The sequence below is a fragment of the Diospyros lotus genome, chromosome 1 (genome assembly GCF_014633365.1).
Source record: "Diospyros lotus cultivar Yz01 chromosome 1, ASM1463336v1, whole genome shotgun sequence".
Taxonomy (NCBI): domain Eukaryota; kingdom Viridiplantae; phylum Streptophyta; class Magnoliopsida; order Ericales; family Ebenaceae; genus Diospyros; species Diospyros lotus.
Genome location: NC_068338.1, coordinates 29985056 through 30004726, shown reverse-complemented (window position 1 = coordinate 30004726; position 19671 = coordinate 29985056). Strand labels below are relative to the sequence as shown.

Here is a 19671-nt window from a genome sequence, read left to right as displayed (position 1 = left end):
GCAATAGGCCTTACCACACTAAAGAAACCTGCTGGAAAATTCATGGAAGGCCAGCAAATTGGAAGCCAAGGAATCAAAGGGAGGGAGGGCAATCAACTTACATGGCTGAAGCTGAGAAAGGGAATTCCACAAACTTCACTTTAACAACAAATAAACTAGAGGCTTTGCAGCAATTGTTAAGCCAAACAAAGGTGCCTAAATCTGAAAATTCAAATAACCCTAACCCGACGGTAATGCTACATACTCTCTCATCTCTCAAAAGTTTCCTACAAGCTGTGAGATCATAGATACTGGAGCCTCGAACCATATGACAGGTTCTCTAAGAATGCTATCTAATTATGAACCTTTTGATCAGCACATTACTGTTGTTATGGCTGATGGCACAATATCCTTAGCAAAAGGAAAAGGTATAGCTAGGGTAGCAGGTTTAACCCTTAAATCTGTACTATATAATGATCAAGGTTGTATGGTGACATTTTTTCAATCCTACTGTGTTTTTCAGGACCTATCCTCAAGGAAGATGATTAGCAATGCTGAGATGAGAGGGGGACTCTATCAAACACCGAGACTTGATCATTCTTCTGCATTTAGGTCACTTGTTCAATCTTCTTTAACTACTGTTTTAGATTCAGATATAATGCTATTGCATCAGTGGTTAGGACATCCAAGTTTAGATTATCTCAGAATTTTGTTTCCCACTCTTTCTAGCAATAAAATTCGAGATTTCATTTGTGAGCATTGCATTCTTGCAAAACAGACCAAGAGCCCCCATCCTAACCATGTTTATACTCCCTTAAAGCCTTTTCATTTAGTCCATAGTGATATTTGGGTGCCATCTAGAACTCCAAATCTCACTAATACTCGATGGTTCATCACCTTTATAGATGACCATACAAGGATATGTTGAGTATTCTTAATGAAGGACAAATCATAAGCTTATCTTGTATTCAAAAAGTTTCATCACATGGTGCAAAATGTCTTTTAAACATCCATTCATGTGTTGAGGACTGACAATGGCCGAGAATACTTCTCTAATGACTTCAACAAGTACTTAATGGAGCATGGTATCATTCACCAAAACTCGTGTCCTTACAACCCCCAACAAAATGGGATAACTGAAAGAAAGAATCGTCATCTACTTGAGACAGCAAGAGCTCTAATGTTCACTCATTCCGTCCCAAATTCCTTTTGGGAGAAGCTATATTGACAGCAGCCTATCTCATTAATAGACTTCCCTCAAAAATTCTGAAGTTTAGGACTCCTTTAGATGTTCTCCTTGAAGGCCTTCCTCATCATACCTAAGTCCTAAACTCTCTTACCCCTCGAGTGTTTGGATGTATTGTTTTTGTTCACAAACATCAACCCACTCTCTCCAAACTAGATCTTAAAGCTCTCAATTGCATCTTTGTAGGCTACTCTCCTACCCAGCAAGGGTATAATGCTACAATTCTAGTACCCGAAAGTTCATTGTCTCTTGTGATGTCTCATTCATTGAGAATCAACCATTCTTTTAGGATCGTTCTCAACAAGAAAATTTCACTCAAACAGCAAACCATTGGGATACAATGATACCCACTTCAGATTGTCCTACTTCCCTACCTATACCTATTCTTAATGATGAATCATCCCAACCTATATCTGAATCTTGTCAAACTCCTATTTCTCCTGCCCAAAACCATAAAAGGGGAGAAAATAAGGAACACCAAAATTAGGAGGATGATCAGGTACAAAGTAAACCTCCATTGAAGGTTTACTCAAGAAGACCCCATGATCCTCAGCCAGTCATTCTATCTAAACTGAGGATAAGTCCAGAAAGAACAACTTTAAAAGATGCTGAGGATGGTAACAGAGAAGATGACAGAGGAGAGAAGCAAGAGTATGATCTGAATATTCCTATTGCTCTAAGGAAAAGGGTCTGATCCTGCACTCAACACCCTATTTCCAATTTTTTGGGATACTCAAAACTGTCTCCTCAATTAAAAGCATTCACAGTCAATGTTGATGATGTGATTATTCCGAAGGATATCTACCATGCTTTACAAGAAGAAAAGTGGAGAAAAGCAATAATGGAAGAGATGCAAGCCTTGGAAAAGAATGACACTTGGGAGATAGTAAGACTGCCAGATGGAAAGAATACAGTGGGTAGCAAGTGGGTGTTTATAGTAAAGTATAAATCAGGTGGTAAGATTGATAAATACAAGGCAAGACTTGTAGCTCAAGGTTTCACTCAAACTCAAAGCCTTGACTATGAGGAAACATCTGCACCAGTAGCCAAACTTAACTCTATTCAGGTGATATTATCATTAGCAGTAAACTTGGATTGGAAACCTCATCAGCTAGATATAAAGAATGCTTTCTTAAATGGTGAACTAGAAGAAGAAATCCACATGCAGATACCTCCTGGTTTTGAAAGAGAAGACACAAGAGGGAAAGTATGTAGGCTGAAAAAATCTTTATATGGCCTTAAGCAATCACCTAGGGCATGGTTCAAGAGGTTTAGTGATACACTAAACCAGCTTGGATACAAGCAGGGGCAAGCTAATCACACCCTCTTCACCAAGACGGATTTCTATGGCAAGAAGACTATCTTAATAGTCTATGTAGATGATATAATCATTACTAGAGTTAACATTCAAGAGATTGAAAGGTTGAAGCATCAACTTAGAGAAGCATTTAAAGTAAAGGATTTGGGAGAGTTGAGATATTTTTTAGGCTTGGAAGTTAAAAGGAGCAGTGAGGGTATTTTCATTTCACAAAGAAAATACACTCTAGACTTATTAAAAGAGACAGGCAAACTCGGATGCAAGCCTACAAGTACATCTTTGGAGCCTAATTGGAAGAGCAAAGAAGAAGACAATGAGGAGCAGCAAGTTGATAGAGGAAGATTTCAATGCCTAGTGGAAAAATTAATCTATCTATCACATACACAGTCGGATATTGCATATGCAGTAAGTATAATCAATCAATTGATGCACTCTCGAATCAAAAGACACCTTGAAGCTACCTATCATATCCTAAGGTATCTTAAAGGCACACCCGGGAAATTATTACTATTCAAAAAAAGTAAAGAAAGAGGAGTAAAGAGCTATGCAGATGCAGATTGGGCAGAATCTGTTGAGGACAGCAAATCCACATCAGGGTATTGCACAAACCTATGGGGGAATTTAGTCACATGGAGAAACAAGAAACAACAAGTTGTCTCACGTAGCAGTCCAAAGGCAGAATATTGAGCCATTGCACAATGCATTTGTGAGGTAATTTGGATAGAAAGATTAATGAATGATTTGTCTATGCCTATAACCTCACCTAAAATGCTTTATAGTGATAGCAAGTATAAGCATAGTAAATAATCCGGTTCAGCATGACCGAATGAAACATGTGAGGATTAACAGGTATTTTGTCAAAGAAGAGATAGAAAAAGGAGGCATAAGTTTGACTTATGTGCCTACTGAACATCAAGAAGCAGACATTTTGACCAAAGCAATGCAAAAATAGGGATTTGAAGCAATTAGAGGCAAGCTGGGAATGATAGACATCTATCCACCAGTTTGAGGAGGAGTGTTAGAAGATTAAAAGGATAAATACACGTGAAAGGATAAGCAGCAAGTTAAACTCCTATATGAAAGAGGAAAAGGACAGAGATAATCTCGAGATTAGCTAAAGGAAGTTCAAAGTCATTCTAATCTAGAATTGTAAAATAGATAAGTTGATAGTTGTTGTTATCTATTGCTAAAAGTTAGGAGATTTTTTAGGAATTGTTTGTATATAAGTTTCTCAAGTTAACGGAATAGTTTACGGGTGGGAAAGAGTTAATTTCCCTTACATAATTCTTTCAGATAAACAGGAAACATTAGAAACGTATCCCAAGAGCCAAAGATCACAAATTGATCACCAGTCTCATTTCTCAAATTTTCAGCAAGTATTTGTGGAAACCATACTGTCTACCAGTTCAATATACCTCTTAGAACCCCTAGCTCTATTCCCAAAGCATTTTTCTACAACCATTAGTCAGTCCCCAAATTCAAAAATAAGCTTCAAACTAGATTCACAATCTCCTTTTCTTCTAGTTTCTATGCACACCAGGGGGAGGGATGGTATCCAACTTACATTCGTACCGGATAATAAGATCCAATGCAGCACATCTATCATACAAAACCTAGTCCTTGTGTAAATAAAAGAAAGCAGCACAAAAAGCCTCAGAATGGACAAACATATACAGAAAGTTGATTGAAACTTTTCTTTAAATATTTTATGTGAAAACATGCCTCAAGAAAGTCATTGAACTCTGCTTGCTTTTTACGAGCCCCAGTTCCCCATGCTTCATGAAACATCCTTCCAAGAACAAAAACACCAACAGCAGTGTATCTGCACAAAAAAGCACCGGATTCAAATGAAGCAGTTGGCCAACCAACACTACAGATGACAGGTATGCTGCAATTCAAAGGAAAAACTAGGTGCGATGTGCTAGCTCATATAGCAAATATACTTCATTTGGTTAGAATACCATCTGTAGTATTGGCACAGATTTTCAGAAATTGTTATCATTTAATTATTATCAACAAAAATTCAAGTTTATTTATTAGTTTCTTATGTTGCTACATCTTGATTCCCCTAAAGTGTAATTGCAATTCCTCCAACGACTAAAACACTTAGTTGGCTCCACTAAACTGAATAATGTCCAATTAGCAACCATCCCAGCCAAAACCCACCACTACTCCAAATCTGTCTAACATAGCATGGTATTACACAAAACATATTCAAACAGAATGAGTGAGCTAAAATATCTGAGTTTACCATGGCCTACCAGCCAGTTTATGTTTAATGCCATAATTGTAGCTTCCAGTATCAAGTAAGCATCAGCTAAAAAATTAAGCCTGCTGCTGAAGATAAATTAGAGATGTTATCCTTAACCATTCCCATCCTAATCAAAGAGAAGGCTAACCCCTCCATCTCATTTCATTACTCTTATTTCTCATTTTTAAACTCCCACTTTGCATGCCTTGGTAAAATTTAAAATTTTGAATATCAAAGGTTACACATTCTCTTCTTTAAGGGTTGAAATAAGATCCTTGCTAATAAATAGCTTTTCTAAATCTACGCCCTTGTAACTGCAAAATTAAAACAGAAGAATGATAGTATTAGTTCTAACTTTTAACTTCCGTTGCACGCCAACAGCTAGAAATTATAAGATATGTGACCTGTCATACGTAAAAGCAACTATTTAAATAAAAAAATAGATACAAGCACATGCTCCAAATAACAGTTATATATTTGGACATCAAAGTGATCCCAAAAGTTAAAAAAGAAAAAAAGGAGAAACCAAAACTAAATCAATAAATAAAAAGGAGAACAGCCCAAGCCTTACATATTTCCATAGCTATTTTTGGCATAAGCTCCACCCTCATGACCAGCATACATAAAAAGAGATCCAGAGTGTTTAAGTGAGACCTGAAAGGAGTAACACCCCAATAAAACTACAAAACTTAAACATGTCCATCAATAGCTTGTAATTAATCTGGATCTTAAATGTACAGTAAAAATGAACCAGATGAATGTCAGGCTTATTTCAGACTTATCATTAAGAAGCAAGAAAAGACATTGCTGTCCAACTGATAGTTGTCAACGAGTGAAGGATTGAGATAAGGGGATAAGAAGCCTAAGATAATTCTAAAGATAAAGTCAAGATTATACTATTGTTTATCTTTTATGTAAATCTGTAAAATATAGAGATAATATTGTAATCTATTCCTATTAGTTAGGATTGTAATCTTTTCCTAGTTTTTAGGAGAAATATTAGGATGTCTCTTTTATGTAAATCTGTAAAATATGAAGGATTGAGATAAGGGGATAAGAAGCCTAAGATAATTCTAAAGATAAAAGTCAAGATTATACTGTTGTTTATCTTTTATGTAAATCTATAAAATATAGAGATAATATTGTAATCTATTCCTATTAGTTAGGATTGTAATCTTTTCCTAGTTTTTAGGAGAAATATTAGGATGTCTCTTGTATATATATATGCGGCAGCATACATGAAAGAATACAAGTTTAATTCTTCCTAAAACTCTCTTTTAACATGGTATCAAAGCCAGCCATCTAAAGGGCTCTCTTTCTCGGCCTTCATCGCCCTTTTTTTTCTGCTATGGCAGTCAGTGCCATTCCGGTTTGCTTTCTGTTCCGTTTCTTGAACAATTGCAGCCAGTTTTTTTGGCCTTCTTTCTTTACCCGATTAAGTTTCCAAGATCTTCCTAAGATGTCTACCGTCTCCAACAATAATCCTACACTAGAAGCCATTGACACAAGCAGCTCTTCAGAAGTTCCATTCTCTGGAACCAGCAGTATGAGCAGTGGGGGAGAGTTACAAAATATTCAGGCGGCCTACCAATTGAACGGAAGAAACTACCTAAAGCGGTCTCAACTTATCCGAACCTTTCTCAAGGGAAAAGGGAAGATAAGCCGCCTATTAGGAACCGGCCCCAAGGAAGGAGATCCCATGTTTGCTGCATGGGAAGAGGAGGATTCCTTAGTGATGTCTTGGCTATGGAATTCAATGGTACCAAAAATAAGTGATACTATGATGTTTTTAACAACCGCTAAAGATATTTGGGAGGCTGTCAACCTCACATATTCTAAGGTGAAAGATGCAGCACAGATCTATGAGTTTCGAACTAAGATTGTAGCAACTAAACAAGGGGCAAGATCTATCACTGAATACTCTAATGTGTTACAAACTCTATGGCAAGAATTGGACCATTACCAATGCCTAAAGATGAAATGCAGTAAAGATGCAGCCCTACATAAAAGATTTGTGGAGAAAGAAAGAACCTATGATTTCTTGGTTAGTCTTAATATGGAGTTTAATGCAGTAAGAGTTCAAATACTTGGAAAAGAGGAGCTACCTTCCCTAAATGAGGAAATCTCTCTAATCCGGGCTGAAGAAGGGCGAAGAGGAGTAATGCTGATGTTGTCCCTATGGAAAGATCAGCATTAATGGCATTGAAGGGTCCTAACCGGGGTCCTCAATAAGAAAAGAAGGTTGTCGGGGATAAGGCTGCAGGCGATAAAGATCCTCGAGACTCTCTACGGTGTACCTTTTGCAAAAAACCAAGACATACCATAGAGAGATGCTGGAAGCTCCATGGGAAACCATCTAAAGGAAGACAGTTGGGAGGCCATAATCAAGTCCATATGGCCAGCAGCCAACAGCAAGGAGAGCAGAAACTGGCAGAACACAAGGAACAAGGAGATGGCTTGGAGTTTAACCAGGCAGAAATTGAGAAGTTAAGGAATTTTCTAAACTCCCTTGACAAGAAAGAAAAAGGTACTTGTTCTCTCGCACTTACAGGTATATCTCTTCATTGTTATGCCTTACATGCTTTGGAAACAACTCAATCTAACTCTTGGATACTTGATTCTGGGGCAACAGATCATATGACCTCATTATTTCATTACCTATAGCCCTTGTTCAAGTTCTAGAAAGATAACCTTGGCCGATGGGTCCTTAACCACTGTTGCTGGCCAAGGAGACATTATTCTTAATAAACATCTTACTCTTAAGGATGTTCTCCATGTCCCCAAACTGTTCACCAACCTTATTTCCATTCAAAAACTTATCCTAGACAATAATTGCAGTGCTAACTTCTCCTCCACCTTTTGTAAAATTCAGGAACAGGAGTCGAAGAAGATGATTGGGCTTGCTAAAGCTAGGGCTGGCCTATACTACCTTGATAGATCAAGTGAGCAGGAAAACAAGGGCAAGGTGAATCTTGTGTCCTGTTTGGTGCAATCCGATAAAAACCAAATCTGGTTACATCACCATCGTCTTGGTCATCCTTCATTTTTTATCCTTAAGAGTCATGTTTCCAACCTTATTTAGGAGTGTTGATATTAGGGATTTTCATTGCTCTATTTGTGAATTTGCTAAACATAAAAGGGTGACTTATTCTTCATCTAATAAAAGAACCTCTCTTCCATTCACTCTTATTCATAGTAATGTTTGGGGCCCTGCACCTGTTTCCAATATTTCTGGGGCAAGGTGGTTCATAACATTTGTAGATGATTGCACTAGGCTAATGTGGTTGTTTTTTATGAAAAATAAATCTAAAGTAAGCATAATTTTTCCTAACTTCTATAACATGATTAGTACTCAATTTGGGGTGCCAATCAAGAGGCTAAGATTTGATAATGTCAAAGATTTTTTCAACCATTCCCTCACACAATTCTGTCAACAAAAAGGCATCATCCATGAATCATCTTGTCCATATACCCCTCAACAAAATGGAGTGGCCGAGAGAAAAAATGGACATCTATTGGCTATGACTAGAGCACTACTTTTCCACTATAATGTTCCAAAAAATTATTGGGGAGAAGTTGTTTTGACTGCTACTACTCTCATCAATAGACTGTCCTCACAAACTCTCGGGTCCTATGGCCCTATTCAACTCCTAAACAAACATTTTTCTGAAACTCACATCTCTAGTGACTGAAAACCAAAGATTTTTGGGTGTGTCTCCTTTGTGCATGTTCATAACCCTCATAGAGGCAAACTAGACCCTAGAGCTCTCAAGTGCATCTTTGTGGGTTATTCCTCCACCCAAAAAGGCTATAGGTGTTATCATCCTCCTTCCAAGAAATTCTTAGTCTCCGCTGATGTCACCTTTGTGGAAAATTCTCCTTATTTTGATCAATCTTCGAATCACCAAGTCATTTCTGATAAGGAGCCATCAATGTGTCTCCCTAATCTAGAATTTTCTTCTTATTCCACATCCCCTTCGAATCTGGTTCACAAACAAACTGCATCAAACAAGATTCCAAATGAGACCCCCCCAAGTCTTCCTCTCAAGGTCTACTCCAAGCGACAAACGCTGGTTCCTAGCCCTATGCACGACCAGGAGTCCAATTCCTCTCCTGAACCTGCCAGCACTACCAAACCTCTTGACAGTCCAGCAGGTACACCTTCTTTTGATTCTTCTACATCAAAACCCAATAAAGCTAAGAGTGATCCTGCATTTTCCCCTAATGACCTTGAATGGCCTATTGCCCTTAGAAAGGGAACTAGGACCTGCACACAGCACCCCTTGCATCTGGTCCTTTCCTATTCCAAAATCTATCTACCTCCCACAAAGCCTTCCTAACCAGCCTTCATACCATTCCCCTTCCTCACCATTTTCCCGAAGCTATAAAGGATGAGAACTGGCAGAATGCTATGAAAGTCAAGATGGCAGCCTTGGAAAAAAATAAAACATGGGAGCTAGTTCAATTACCAAAGGGAAAACAACCGGTAGGATACAAGTGGGTGTACACCATTAAGTACAAATCTGATGGGACCCTAGATCAGTATAAGGCAAGGCTAGTAGCTAAGAGATACACACAAGTCTATGGCATTGACTACCTAGACACTTTTGCTCCTATTGCTAAGCTAAATACAGTCCAGGTTCTCTTGTCCCTAGCTGCTACCTTAGGCTGGCCACTACTTCAATATGATGTAAAAAATTCCTTCCTACATGGGGACCTAGAAGAGGAAGTTTACATGGACCTACCACCTGGTTATAGTCCCACTACCCGAGGGCAGTTCGTGTGTCGATTAAAGAAGGCCTTATATGGCCTTAAACAATCTCCTAGGGCTTGGTTTGACCGATTTGCTCAAGTGATGCCCACTTTAGGGTCTAAACAAAGTCAAGGAGACCATACCCTCTTCATCCATCACTCGGCCATAGGGAGAGTAACAGTATTACTTGTATATGTGGATGATATTGTTGTGACCGAAAATGATGAAGAAAGTATGACTAAACTCAAAGAATGCCTAATCAAGGAGTTTGAAATTAAGGAATTGGGATGATTAAAAAATTTCTTGAGCATAGAAGTTGCACACTCACAAGAAGGCATCTTTATTTCTCAACAAAAGTATGTTGTGGACTTGCTAACAAAAACAGGATTGCTAGGGTGTAAGGCTGTTGAAACTCCAATTGACCCCAACCACAAGTTAGGGGAAGTTCCAGTGGATAAAAGGACTTACCAAAGGCTGGTAGGGAAGCTAATTTACCTAGCTCACACTCGGCCAGATATTGCATATGCAATGGGTGTGGTTAACCAATTCATGCATAACCCAAAAGAATCTCACCTAAGGGCAGTCTATAGACTCCTACATTACTTGAAGGGAACACCAGGAAAGGGAATTATGTTTAAAAATGGACAAGGAATGACACTTGAAGCTTATACTGATGCAGATTATGCAAGATTAGTGGTGGACAGAAGATCTACATCCGGTTATTGTACTTTCCTAGGAGGCAATCTTGTAACTTGGAGAAACAAGAAACAAAATGTGGTGACCCGGTCAAGTGTAGAGGCAGAATTCAGATCTATGGCTCTAGGAGTTTGTGAGTTGCTTTGGCTAAAGATTTTGCTAGATGACTTGAAGATCGCCTTGGTGACACCTATGAGACTCTATTGTGACAACAAGCCGGCAATAAGCATTGCTCACAACCTAGTTCAACATGATAGAACCAAGCACGTTGAAGTAGACAGGCATGTTATTAAAGAAAAACTTGATAGTGGTTTAATTTGTACTCCATATATATCATCTTGTGAACAGCTTGCAGATGTTCTCACTAAAGGATTGCCCGCAGCCAGATTTCAGAAGATAACCAGCAAACTTGGAATGGATGATATCCAGTCTCAATCTTGAGGGAGAGTGTCAACGAGTAAAGGATTGAGATAAGGGGATAAGAAGCCTAAGATAATTCTAAAGATAAAGTCAAGATTATACTATTATTTATCTTTTATGTAAATCTATAAAATATAGAGATAATATTGTAATCTATTCCTATTAGTTAGGATTGTAATCTTTTCCTAGTTTTTAGGAGAAATATTAGGATGTCTCTTGTATATATATATGCGGCAGCATACATGAAAGAATACAAGTTTAATTCTTCCTAAAACTCTCTTTTAACAATAGTGAAGTTATATGCTTCTACACAAAATCAACAATTAAGAAAGGTTTAATCAAGGTGCACATGCCCTACCTCCAAAGTAGCCAAGCCTTTGGACACCATCTCTATCATTCTCGTCCTGACCTGAAGAAAAGAACAAAAAAGTGATTAATTGATTCCAAGCATAAAATCCAGACTTAGTACTAACAAGTAAGAGAGACATTATATTCCAACAAGTGACTGATGGCCTTATAAGCAATTAGAAAATGTTTGTCTCTATCTATAATCTCCAAGATAAAGCAGAATGATTACATAATGTTGCACATAGGGAAAACATAATTTACCAGACTGCACAAGCAAAATACATGCATTTATGTTTACTTTTTTTATTTGACAAAATCAAAGGATCCTCTCATATCTTTGACATAAAAGGTTTGCCACCTTATGTATACTTGTACCAACTCACACCAAATCCAATTTCACTATGTTAACAATGTGGAATTGTCATTACCTAAATTACACACACCCATGCACATGTTCACACAAATATTATGATCTTTAACAAAGTCCTTTAAGGATCATTAACATGGAGATTTGATCTTAAGAGCAAGAATTTCAAGAAAGGATCTATGAGGTTTTCTGGACCTATTTCAATTAGCAAGTGGTAAAGAGTCCTTAAGTAGGAATGTAATAGGCCGCCGGTGCAACAAACCTATTATAGGCGTAACAAGCAACTGAAGGCTTGAGGCTGGATTTAAGGGGACCGCACATGCAGGTGTAACAACCAGCATGTGCGCATGGGGAAGGAGGGGTAAAGTTGTAATCCACACTGCTGAAGGAATAATCAGCAGTGTGAATGGGGAATTCTGTTAGGAAAGCATGGGAAGGGGGTATAAGTAGGATAGGAGATGGAGAATTGGACAGCGAGCTTTTGGTAGAGAATTGGGAGAGTTAGGGCCTCTCGAATGCCTTGTTTCCTTCTTGTTTTTCTGTTGAAAGGGATTGGAATATATTGATATTGGATTGTATTGGAATTCTATTGGAATCCTATCAATTTGGTATCAGAGCCAATCCACACCTGATGGTGAACTTGACAGAGCGTGTTGGCGAGTTGGAGTCGACGGTGGAAGGCGTCCAAAGGGGGGTCGACGACATTAGAGGGAATGTACAGTCGGTGGAGCGTAATGTAGCGATGCTGCTTGAACAGTTCGCTTTCATGCGAACGAGGTGGGATGAGCTGGAGCGGGAAAGGAAGAACAAGTCCAGAGAGCGGGAAGGGCCTTCGGAATTCACCTTGGATTCCGAAGTAACCCCTGGAGTTAAGGGGGGTTGCAATCCGGGAGGGGGTAGTGGGGGCGAGTACCGGGCGGACTTACGTGGAAGACGATTGGAGATGCCTCTCTTCGAAGGAGACAATCCAGATGAGTGGATCTTTCGCGCCAAGAGGTATTTTGCTATCAACCAACTCACGGATGAAGAGAAGATTGACTCCGCAGCCCTGTGTTTTGAAGCCGCAGCGCTGTTGTGGTTTCAATGGGAGACCAGGCGAAGAGGAATTCGGAGCTGGGAGGGCCTGAAACAAGGACTTTTGAGTCGGTTTCGCCCCACTCAGGAGGGGTCGTTAGAGGAGCGGTTCTTGGCTCTTCGGCAGGAGGGATCGGTGAAGGAGTATCGTTTGAAGTTTGAGACCATGGCTGCGGCAGTACCTGATCTGTCGGAGGCGCTGTTGGAGGGCCAATTCCTCAACAGCCTCAACCCAGAGATACGAGCCGAGATCAGAGTATTACAGCTACAGGGGCTTGATCAAATTATGGTGGTGGCACAAAACGTTGAGGACAAGAACTTAGCTCTTCAACATTACCATCGGGCAGCTGGGTCAACTAGGAGCGGTTATTCCACCACCACCGCAATCGCGAGTCGGCTGTCACCGGTACCCGCGAAAGGTGTGGGTTCCTCCCAAAGGTCCGTGAACCAGCCAGGCCTCCGGATTCAGTCCGCAGGTAATGGTGGCAATTTTCCTTTCAAGAAACTTAGTGAGGCTGAGTGGAAGGCAAGGCGAGAGAAGGGCCTTTGCTTTCGCTGCGATGAGAAGTACTCGATTGGCCATAGGTGCAAGAACAAAGAGCTCCAAGTGCTGATGCTCTATGATGAAGAAATAGGCGAGGCTACGGCAGAAGAAGAGGAGGAGCAAGGAGGTGACGAAGGGGTGGAATATGGAAGAGAGGGAAGAGGAGGAGCAAGGAGGTGACGAAGGGGTGGAATATGGAAGAGAGGTGATTGAATTATCTATGAATTCAGTAGTTGGATTAACTACCCCTCAAACGATGAAGCTAAGGGGGCTCATAGAAGGGCAGCCAGTGGTAGTTCTGGTGGATGGGGGAGCAACCCATAACTTCATCTCCTCCGAGTTGGTGCAACGCTTGAATTTACCGAGGATGGAAACGGCGGGATATGGGGTGATAATGGGAACTGGAATGGCGGTACAAGGTGCAGGAGTTTGCAAGGGGGTCAAATTGTCCTTGGATAACTTGCAGATAGTGGAAGAATTCCTTCCCCTTGAGTTAGGAAGTTCGGATGTCATTCTTGGCATGAAATGGCTGGCTTCGGTGGGTAAGATGAGTGTGGATTGGAGGAATCTGACCATGAAGTTTTCAGTAGGGGGGATGGCAGTGGCTTTGCAGGGTGATCCTAGCTTAAGTAAAACATTAGTCTCCCTAAAAGCTATGATGAAGGCGTTGAAGGACAGTGGGGAGGGAGTGTTGTTGGAAATTGGAGAGGTGGCTGCTGAATGCAATGAGCTGCAAGTGGGGCTGCCCAGAAGTTTGGAGGAATTATTGGCTGAGTTTGAAGGAGTTTTTTCCAGCCCAGTGGGACTGCCACCCACTAGAAACAGAGATCATGCCATCAATCTCCTACCCGACACCCCCACGGTTAGTGTTTGGCCTTACCGCTACCCGTATCTCCAAAAGAATGAGATCGAAAAGATGGTACGAGAGATGTTGGCAGCTGGTATTATCAAACCTAGTGTTAGCCCTTTTTCTAGCCCGGTGTTGCTCGTTAAGAAGAAGGATGGGGGATGGCGGTTTTGTGTGGACTACCGGGCTCTCAACAAGGTGACAATCCCCGACAAGTTTCCTATTCCAGTCATTGATGAATTGCTAGATGAACTACATGGCGCGAAGGTTTTTTCGAAATTGGATCTCAAATCTGGTTACCACCAAATTCGAGTCAAGGCTGGAGACGAACCAAAGACCGCCTTTTGAACACATGAGGGCCATTATGAGTTCCTCGTCATGCCCTTCGGATTGACAAATGCCCCGGCCAACTTCCAATCCTTGATGAATGATGTCTTCAGGGAGTATTTGCGTCGGTTTGTGTTGGTTTTTTTTTATGATATTTTAATCTATAGCCAAAATTTTGACCAACATTTGCAGCACTTACGTTGTGTGCTGAAAGTGCTGGCCGCAAATCAGTTGTTTGCCAACAAAAAGAAGTGCTCCTTTGGGCAGTTGGAGGTTGAATACCTGGGCCATATCATCTCCCAACAAGGCGTGTCGGCTGATCGTTGCAAGGTGCAAGCCATGATCGACTAGCCAGCGCCAAGTTCCTTGAAGGAGTTGCGGGGATTCCTTGGTCTTACGGGGTACTATAGGAGGTTCGTGAAGGATTATGGTAAGATGGCATGGCCCCTCACCGAGAAACTAAAGAAGAACAACTTTCGTTGGGATGGAGAGGCTAAACGAGCATTCCAGCAGCTCAAAACAGCCATGGTGTCGCTGCCAGTTCTTGCACTACCGGACTTCGATCAGCCCCTCATAATTGAATCCGATGCTTCAGGGCATGGAGTAGGGGCAGTGTTGATGCAGAATCATAGACCGATTGCATATTACAACCATGCTCTTAAACCATCAGAGAGGAAAAAATCGGTTTACGAAAGGGAGTTGATGGCCATGGTGTTTGCAGTCCAGAAATGGAGACATTATCTTTGGGGAAGGAAGTTCATAGTAAGAACGGACCAAAAAAGCTTGAAGTTTTTGTTTGAGCAGCGAATGGTGAGCCCGGATTATCAAAGGTGGATGCTGAAACTAATGGGCTTCCATTTTGAGATACACTACCGGCCGGGATTGGAGAACAAGGCTGCAGATAGCCTTTCGAGAATCAGCCACCCAACAGCTCTATTTGCTCTAACAGTGCCAAGGGTGGTGCAACTCGATCAGCTGGTCCAAGAAGTGGAGAATGATGCTTATTTACAGGGGATCATACAGAAATTAAAGGCGGATCCAGCTTACAGCTCAGATTTTCAGCTGGTAGGCGACCAACTCCTCTACAAGGGGCGGTTGTTCCTGCCTAAGAAGTCTTCCCTAATTCCCTTGGTGCTCCAAGAGGGTCATGATAGCAGTGTAGGGGGTCATTCCGGGTTCCTAAAGACTTATAAGCGGATTGCTGCGAGTGTTTTTTGGGCAGGCATGAAGCGGGACATACGCCAATATGTGGAAAGGTGTGTCATTTGCCAGCAAAGTAAATATGAGTCCTTATCTCCAGGGGGTCTTTTGCAGCCTCTTCCGGTTCCTTGTCAGATTTGGGAGGATATAGCCATGGATTTTATTGACGGGTTACCAAAATCGGGTCATATGAATGCTATATTGGTGGTTGTAGATAGGCTCAGCAAATACGGCCATTTTATTGGTCTCAAACACCCCTTTACAGCTGGAGCAATAGCTGGAATTTTCATAAAAGAGGTAGTACGGTTGCATGGTATGCCTAGGACTATTGTTTCGGATCGAGATAAGGTGTTTATGAGTCGTTTTTGGGAGGAGTTATTTCGACTTCAAGGCACTAAGCTTCAACGTAGTACGGCCTACCACCCACAAACGGATGGGCAAACGGAAGTACTCAACCGGACCTTAGAGACTTATTTGTGCTGTTTTGCATCAGCAAGGCCTTTAGGGTGGTATGTGTGGCTGCCATGGGCGGAATTGTGGTACAACACCTCATACCACACTGCTTCACGGATTACTCCTTTCCAAGCTGTTTATGGGAGGGAGCCGCCAACCTTGATCCGATTTGACAAGGGATCAACCCCGGTATCAACAGTGGAACAGCAGTTGCTGGAGAGAGATTTAGCATTGGACGAGCTCAAGAACCAGCTGGAACGAGCTCAGGTGATTATGAAGAAGGTGGCTGACCGGAGGAGAAGGGATGTGCAATTTGCAGTTGGTGATTTTGTCTACTTGAAATTAAGGCCGTATAGAAGGAAGTCCCTAGCTGGCAGACCTAATGAGAAGCTGGCTCCGAGGTACTATGGGCCATTTGAAATTGAGCAGAAAGTGGGGTCAATGGCTTATAGACTCAAACTCCCAGTCAACTGCCGGGTTCACCCGGTTTTCCATGTGTCTCAGCTAAAAAAAGCTAAGGGCAGGCCCGGCGCAATGGAGCAGATTCCCCTCGAGCTGCAGGCTGACTTAGAAATGAAGGTGGAACCAGAAGCAGTGTTGGGAGTGTGGCCTGGGAAGGGTTCTAACTTACGCGGGCTAGATATCCTGATCCAATGGAAGGGCTTACCACCGTTAGAGGCAACCTGGGAGCCCTACAACATGATTCAGCAACAATTTCCAGCTTTTCACCTTGAGGACAAGGTGAAAGTCCGAGAGAGGAGTAATGATAGGTCACCGGTGCAACAAACCTATCATAGGCGTAACAAGCAACTGAAGGCTTGAGGCTGGATTTAAGGGGACCGCACATGCAGGTGTAACAACCAGCATGTGCGCATGGGGAAGGAGGGGTAAAGTTGTAATCCACACTGCTGAAGGAATAATCAGCAGTGTGAATGGGGAATTCTGTTAGGAAAGCATGGGAAGGGGGTATAAGTAGGATAGGAGATGGAGAATTGGACAGCGAGCTTTTGGTAGAGAATTGGGAGAGTTAGGGCCTCTCGAATGCCCTGTTTCCTTCTTGTTTTTCTGTTGAAAGGGATTGGAATATATTGATATTGGATTGTATTGGAATTCTATTGGAATCCTATCAGAATGCTTCTTCTCTTCCTCATATTGTAGCCCCTACTTTCCAGACAAAATATCAAAGACTCAGAAATTGAGTCAATGAGGGAAGAAGACTTGTCAATGACACAAAACAAAAACTCATATAAAGTACACACATCAGCAAAAATGTCTTAATGCAATCTCAATGGCATAGCACTAAAATAAAGCTAAAAAACACCATGAATGCTACCAGTTTCAACATATCTAAGCATTTAAATAATAAGTAAGAGATGACACCTGGGTGCTGACAAATATAGAACATACATAAGGTAGATTCAAATTTGAATAATTAATTGATCCATCTATATTTCTTGAATCTAGTGATATTAACATACACTTAATTCATGTTAGATGATATCAGACTCCATTGGATCAATAGCTTATACCATACAGCAACTAAAATTGGCAACTAGAAAGCTATCTCTTATTCAGCAAAAAGAAAAAATAAAGAAGGCTACCTCTTGGTCAGACTTCTCATTCTCAAATTTGGGATAGAAGGTAGCTCTCACTTGGGCACATGAGCAGGTGGAGTTGTCTACAGTGAAATTCTCCAATAAATTATTTCTAAACAACTTACTTGAACCAGGGCCACCTTTCTCTGCTGCAGCTGTTTCATCAGCAGACACCTTTCCAACTTCTACTGTTGTTGCCCCACTCACTGTTCCATACGACTTAGGTGTCCACAAGGCCTTCTGGCCTTCCAAAGGAACATGATTAGCCATCGCAATACTACCAGACTGCATAGGTGGGGCAGCAAAACGGGTTTGCCCATTGCTTTCAGAAATACTCTCTGCACCAAGTCTGCTCGTGACAGCTTCAACAGCTGATGTGGATGTGCCCTCCATGCCGGAAGACATCCTTGATGAGTTTGACCTCTCAGCCCATCTTTGTTCTCTATTGTGTCCAACTCTTCCCTGCAAGGAAAATAACAACTAACAAATTCAATCGAGTAAAAAAAAGAAAGAAAAATCCAACTCTAAAGCAGTCACTGAAATAATCCTTAGCTCATTGCAGCCAGACGTGCAAACAAGGAAACTTTTTACTCTAAATTAACTCATATAAATACTTAACAAGTCATGTTTGAGAATCACATTAATATCAATCAAGATGAATAAAAAGAATTGACATTGTCACCAGTTTGAAGGAAGAATTCTGCATCAAGTTTATTAATGGTAAAATAATCCCTATTCCCCACCCTCACCCACACAAAAGCAACAAAAAGAAGAGGTAGATGGAAAAAGAAACATCAATCTTTACCAACTTATGCTGCATCAAGGCAATCCCTCCATTAATGGAAAAAACGCTATAATTACAAAGGGCAAGCATTCATCAACATGGTAGGACAATTGCCTCTACAAATGAGTTGCATTCGAACTTTGTGCTTAGCTAGTACCTAACCCGGTCTCCCTATCTCTTTCCCCTTCCTTTTCTTTTCTTTTTTTTTCTTTGTAAGAAAAACAGGCTAATATAATCACAATGATTACAAATGGCAACCAAATAATGATCAGACGCTAAATCACTGGTAGCCGTACCTGAACAAAGAACAAACAAAAACAAAGAGTATGTATCCACTTCAGTGTAAGCAATTCAAAGTCTCAGATATAGCAGATGAACGGCTTAAGCCCTCTAAACTAGTTAAAAGAATATAAATTCCGTTCAAAAACTATCCAAAGAAAAAAATCAACAGAAAAATGAGCTAACGGCGAAGGCTATAACAGCAATGAGAGCGCTGAAGCAACAATTCACGTTCGCCATCTGTAAAACATATCCCCTTGCGATTCTAACAACAACATTACGGCGAATTCTATCATACTAACACGCGCAAATGAATGCGAACACACGCATTACCATACACGAGAACATCCAAACGAAAACGGAAATCGATCATCAAAGCGGCGGAGACGAATTCAATCGAATCCTTCTCCCTCCTTCCTTCATTTCAGCACAAACCGATGCAAACTCAATCGCGCACACAAGCAGACTAGTTACCCTACCTGGCGTTGCGACATGATCGAACTAGAGACACGGCTGAGAGATCCGATGTACTGCTGACGGACGACACAAGGGCGAGAAACGGAGCGGAAGAAGAGGAAGCTTCTGGAAGAGAGCGACAGCGAAGAATGAGAAGGGGAGAGTCTGATAATTAAACCGCAGATGATCCTCTGCGACACCGACATCAAACAGGAGAGGTTTATATGTGGAAGAGGAGAGAGAGGGGTGTAAATTAGCGGAAAAGGGGAGCTAATTTTGGGAGAGTGGGACAGGGGGCAGCACACTGCACCGCCTCGAAGAAGACGGTTTGTGGTGATTTGAGTGAGATAGCAATGGCGGCGAAGCAGGTGGAAGCATTCAGTGACAGTTGGGTCTGCTTATGGTAACACCCGGCGCCCTCTAGACACTTTGGCTTTGTAGTACTCAGTCCAAGTGATGATAGGGCGAGCGAGCAGTACACGGAAAAAGAGGGAGGACCAAGTTTAGGGTGTGTTTGGCACCGTTCTTACTTCTGAAATGACGGTTGCTGTGGAATTATTTTTGCAAACTTCCATAAATCATTCTTAATGTCTTACTAAATTTTATATATTATTTTTGTATTTTTAAAAATATTGTCAATCCCTTTAAAGTTAATTATTACATAATATACGGTGTCTTCTCTTTATATTTCAATTTTAATTTTTAAGTTTTAAATTTGTTTTTAATTTTGTATT

The 19671-nt window shown here is 41.0% G+C and overlaps 1 protein-coding gene across 3 annotated transcripts in view; it reads right to left on the bottom strand.

Moving 5' to 3' along the window:
- The window catches only part of LOC127797613 (tRNA ligase 1), a 78592-nt gene extending 59205 nt beyond the window's left edge, over positions 1–19387 (bottom strand). The window contains exons 1-5 of one of the 3 annotated variants that reach the window (XM_052330659.1): positions 18961–19387; positions 17425–17880; positions 11022–11072; positions 5366–5448; positions 4266–4365 (exon numbers count right to left, since the gene is read on the bottom strand). In XM_052330659.1, the coding sequence (XP_052186619.1) occupies positions 4266–4365; positions 5366–5448; positions 11022–11072; positions 17425–17880; positions 18961–19143 (873 nt within the window). In that variant the 5' untranslated portion in view covers positions 19144–19387. Of the gene's footprint in view, positions 1–4265; positions 4366–5365; positions 5449–11021; positions 11073–17424; positions 17881–18960 lie in introns of those variants that run through there. The other 2 variants (XM_052330667.1, XM_052330678.1) reach the window with 2 other exon arrangements.
- Positions 19388–19671: the final 284 nt, after the last annotated feature.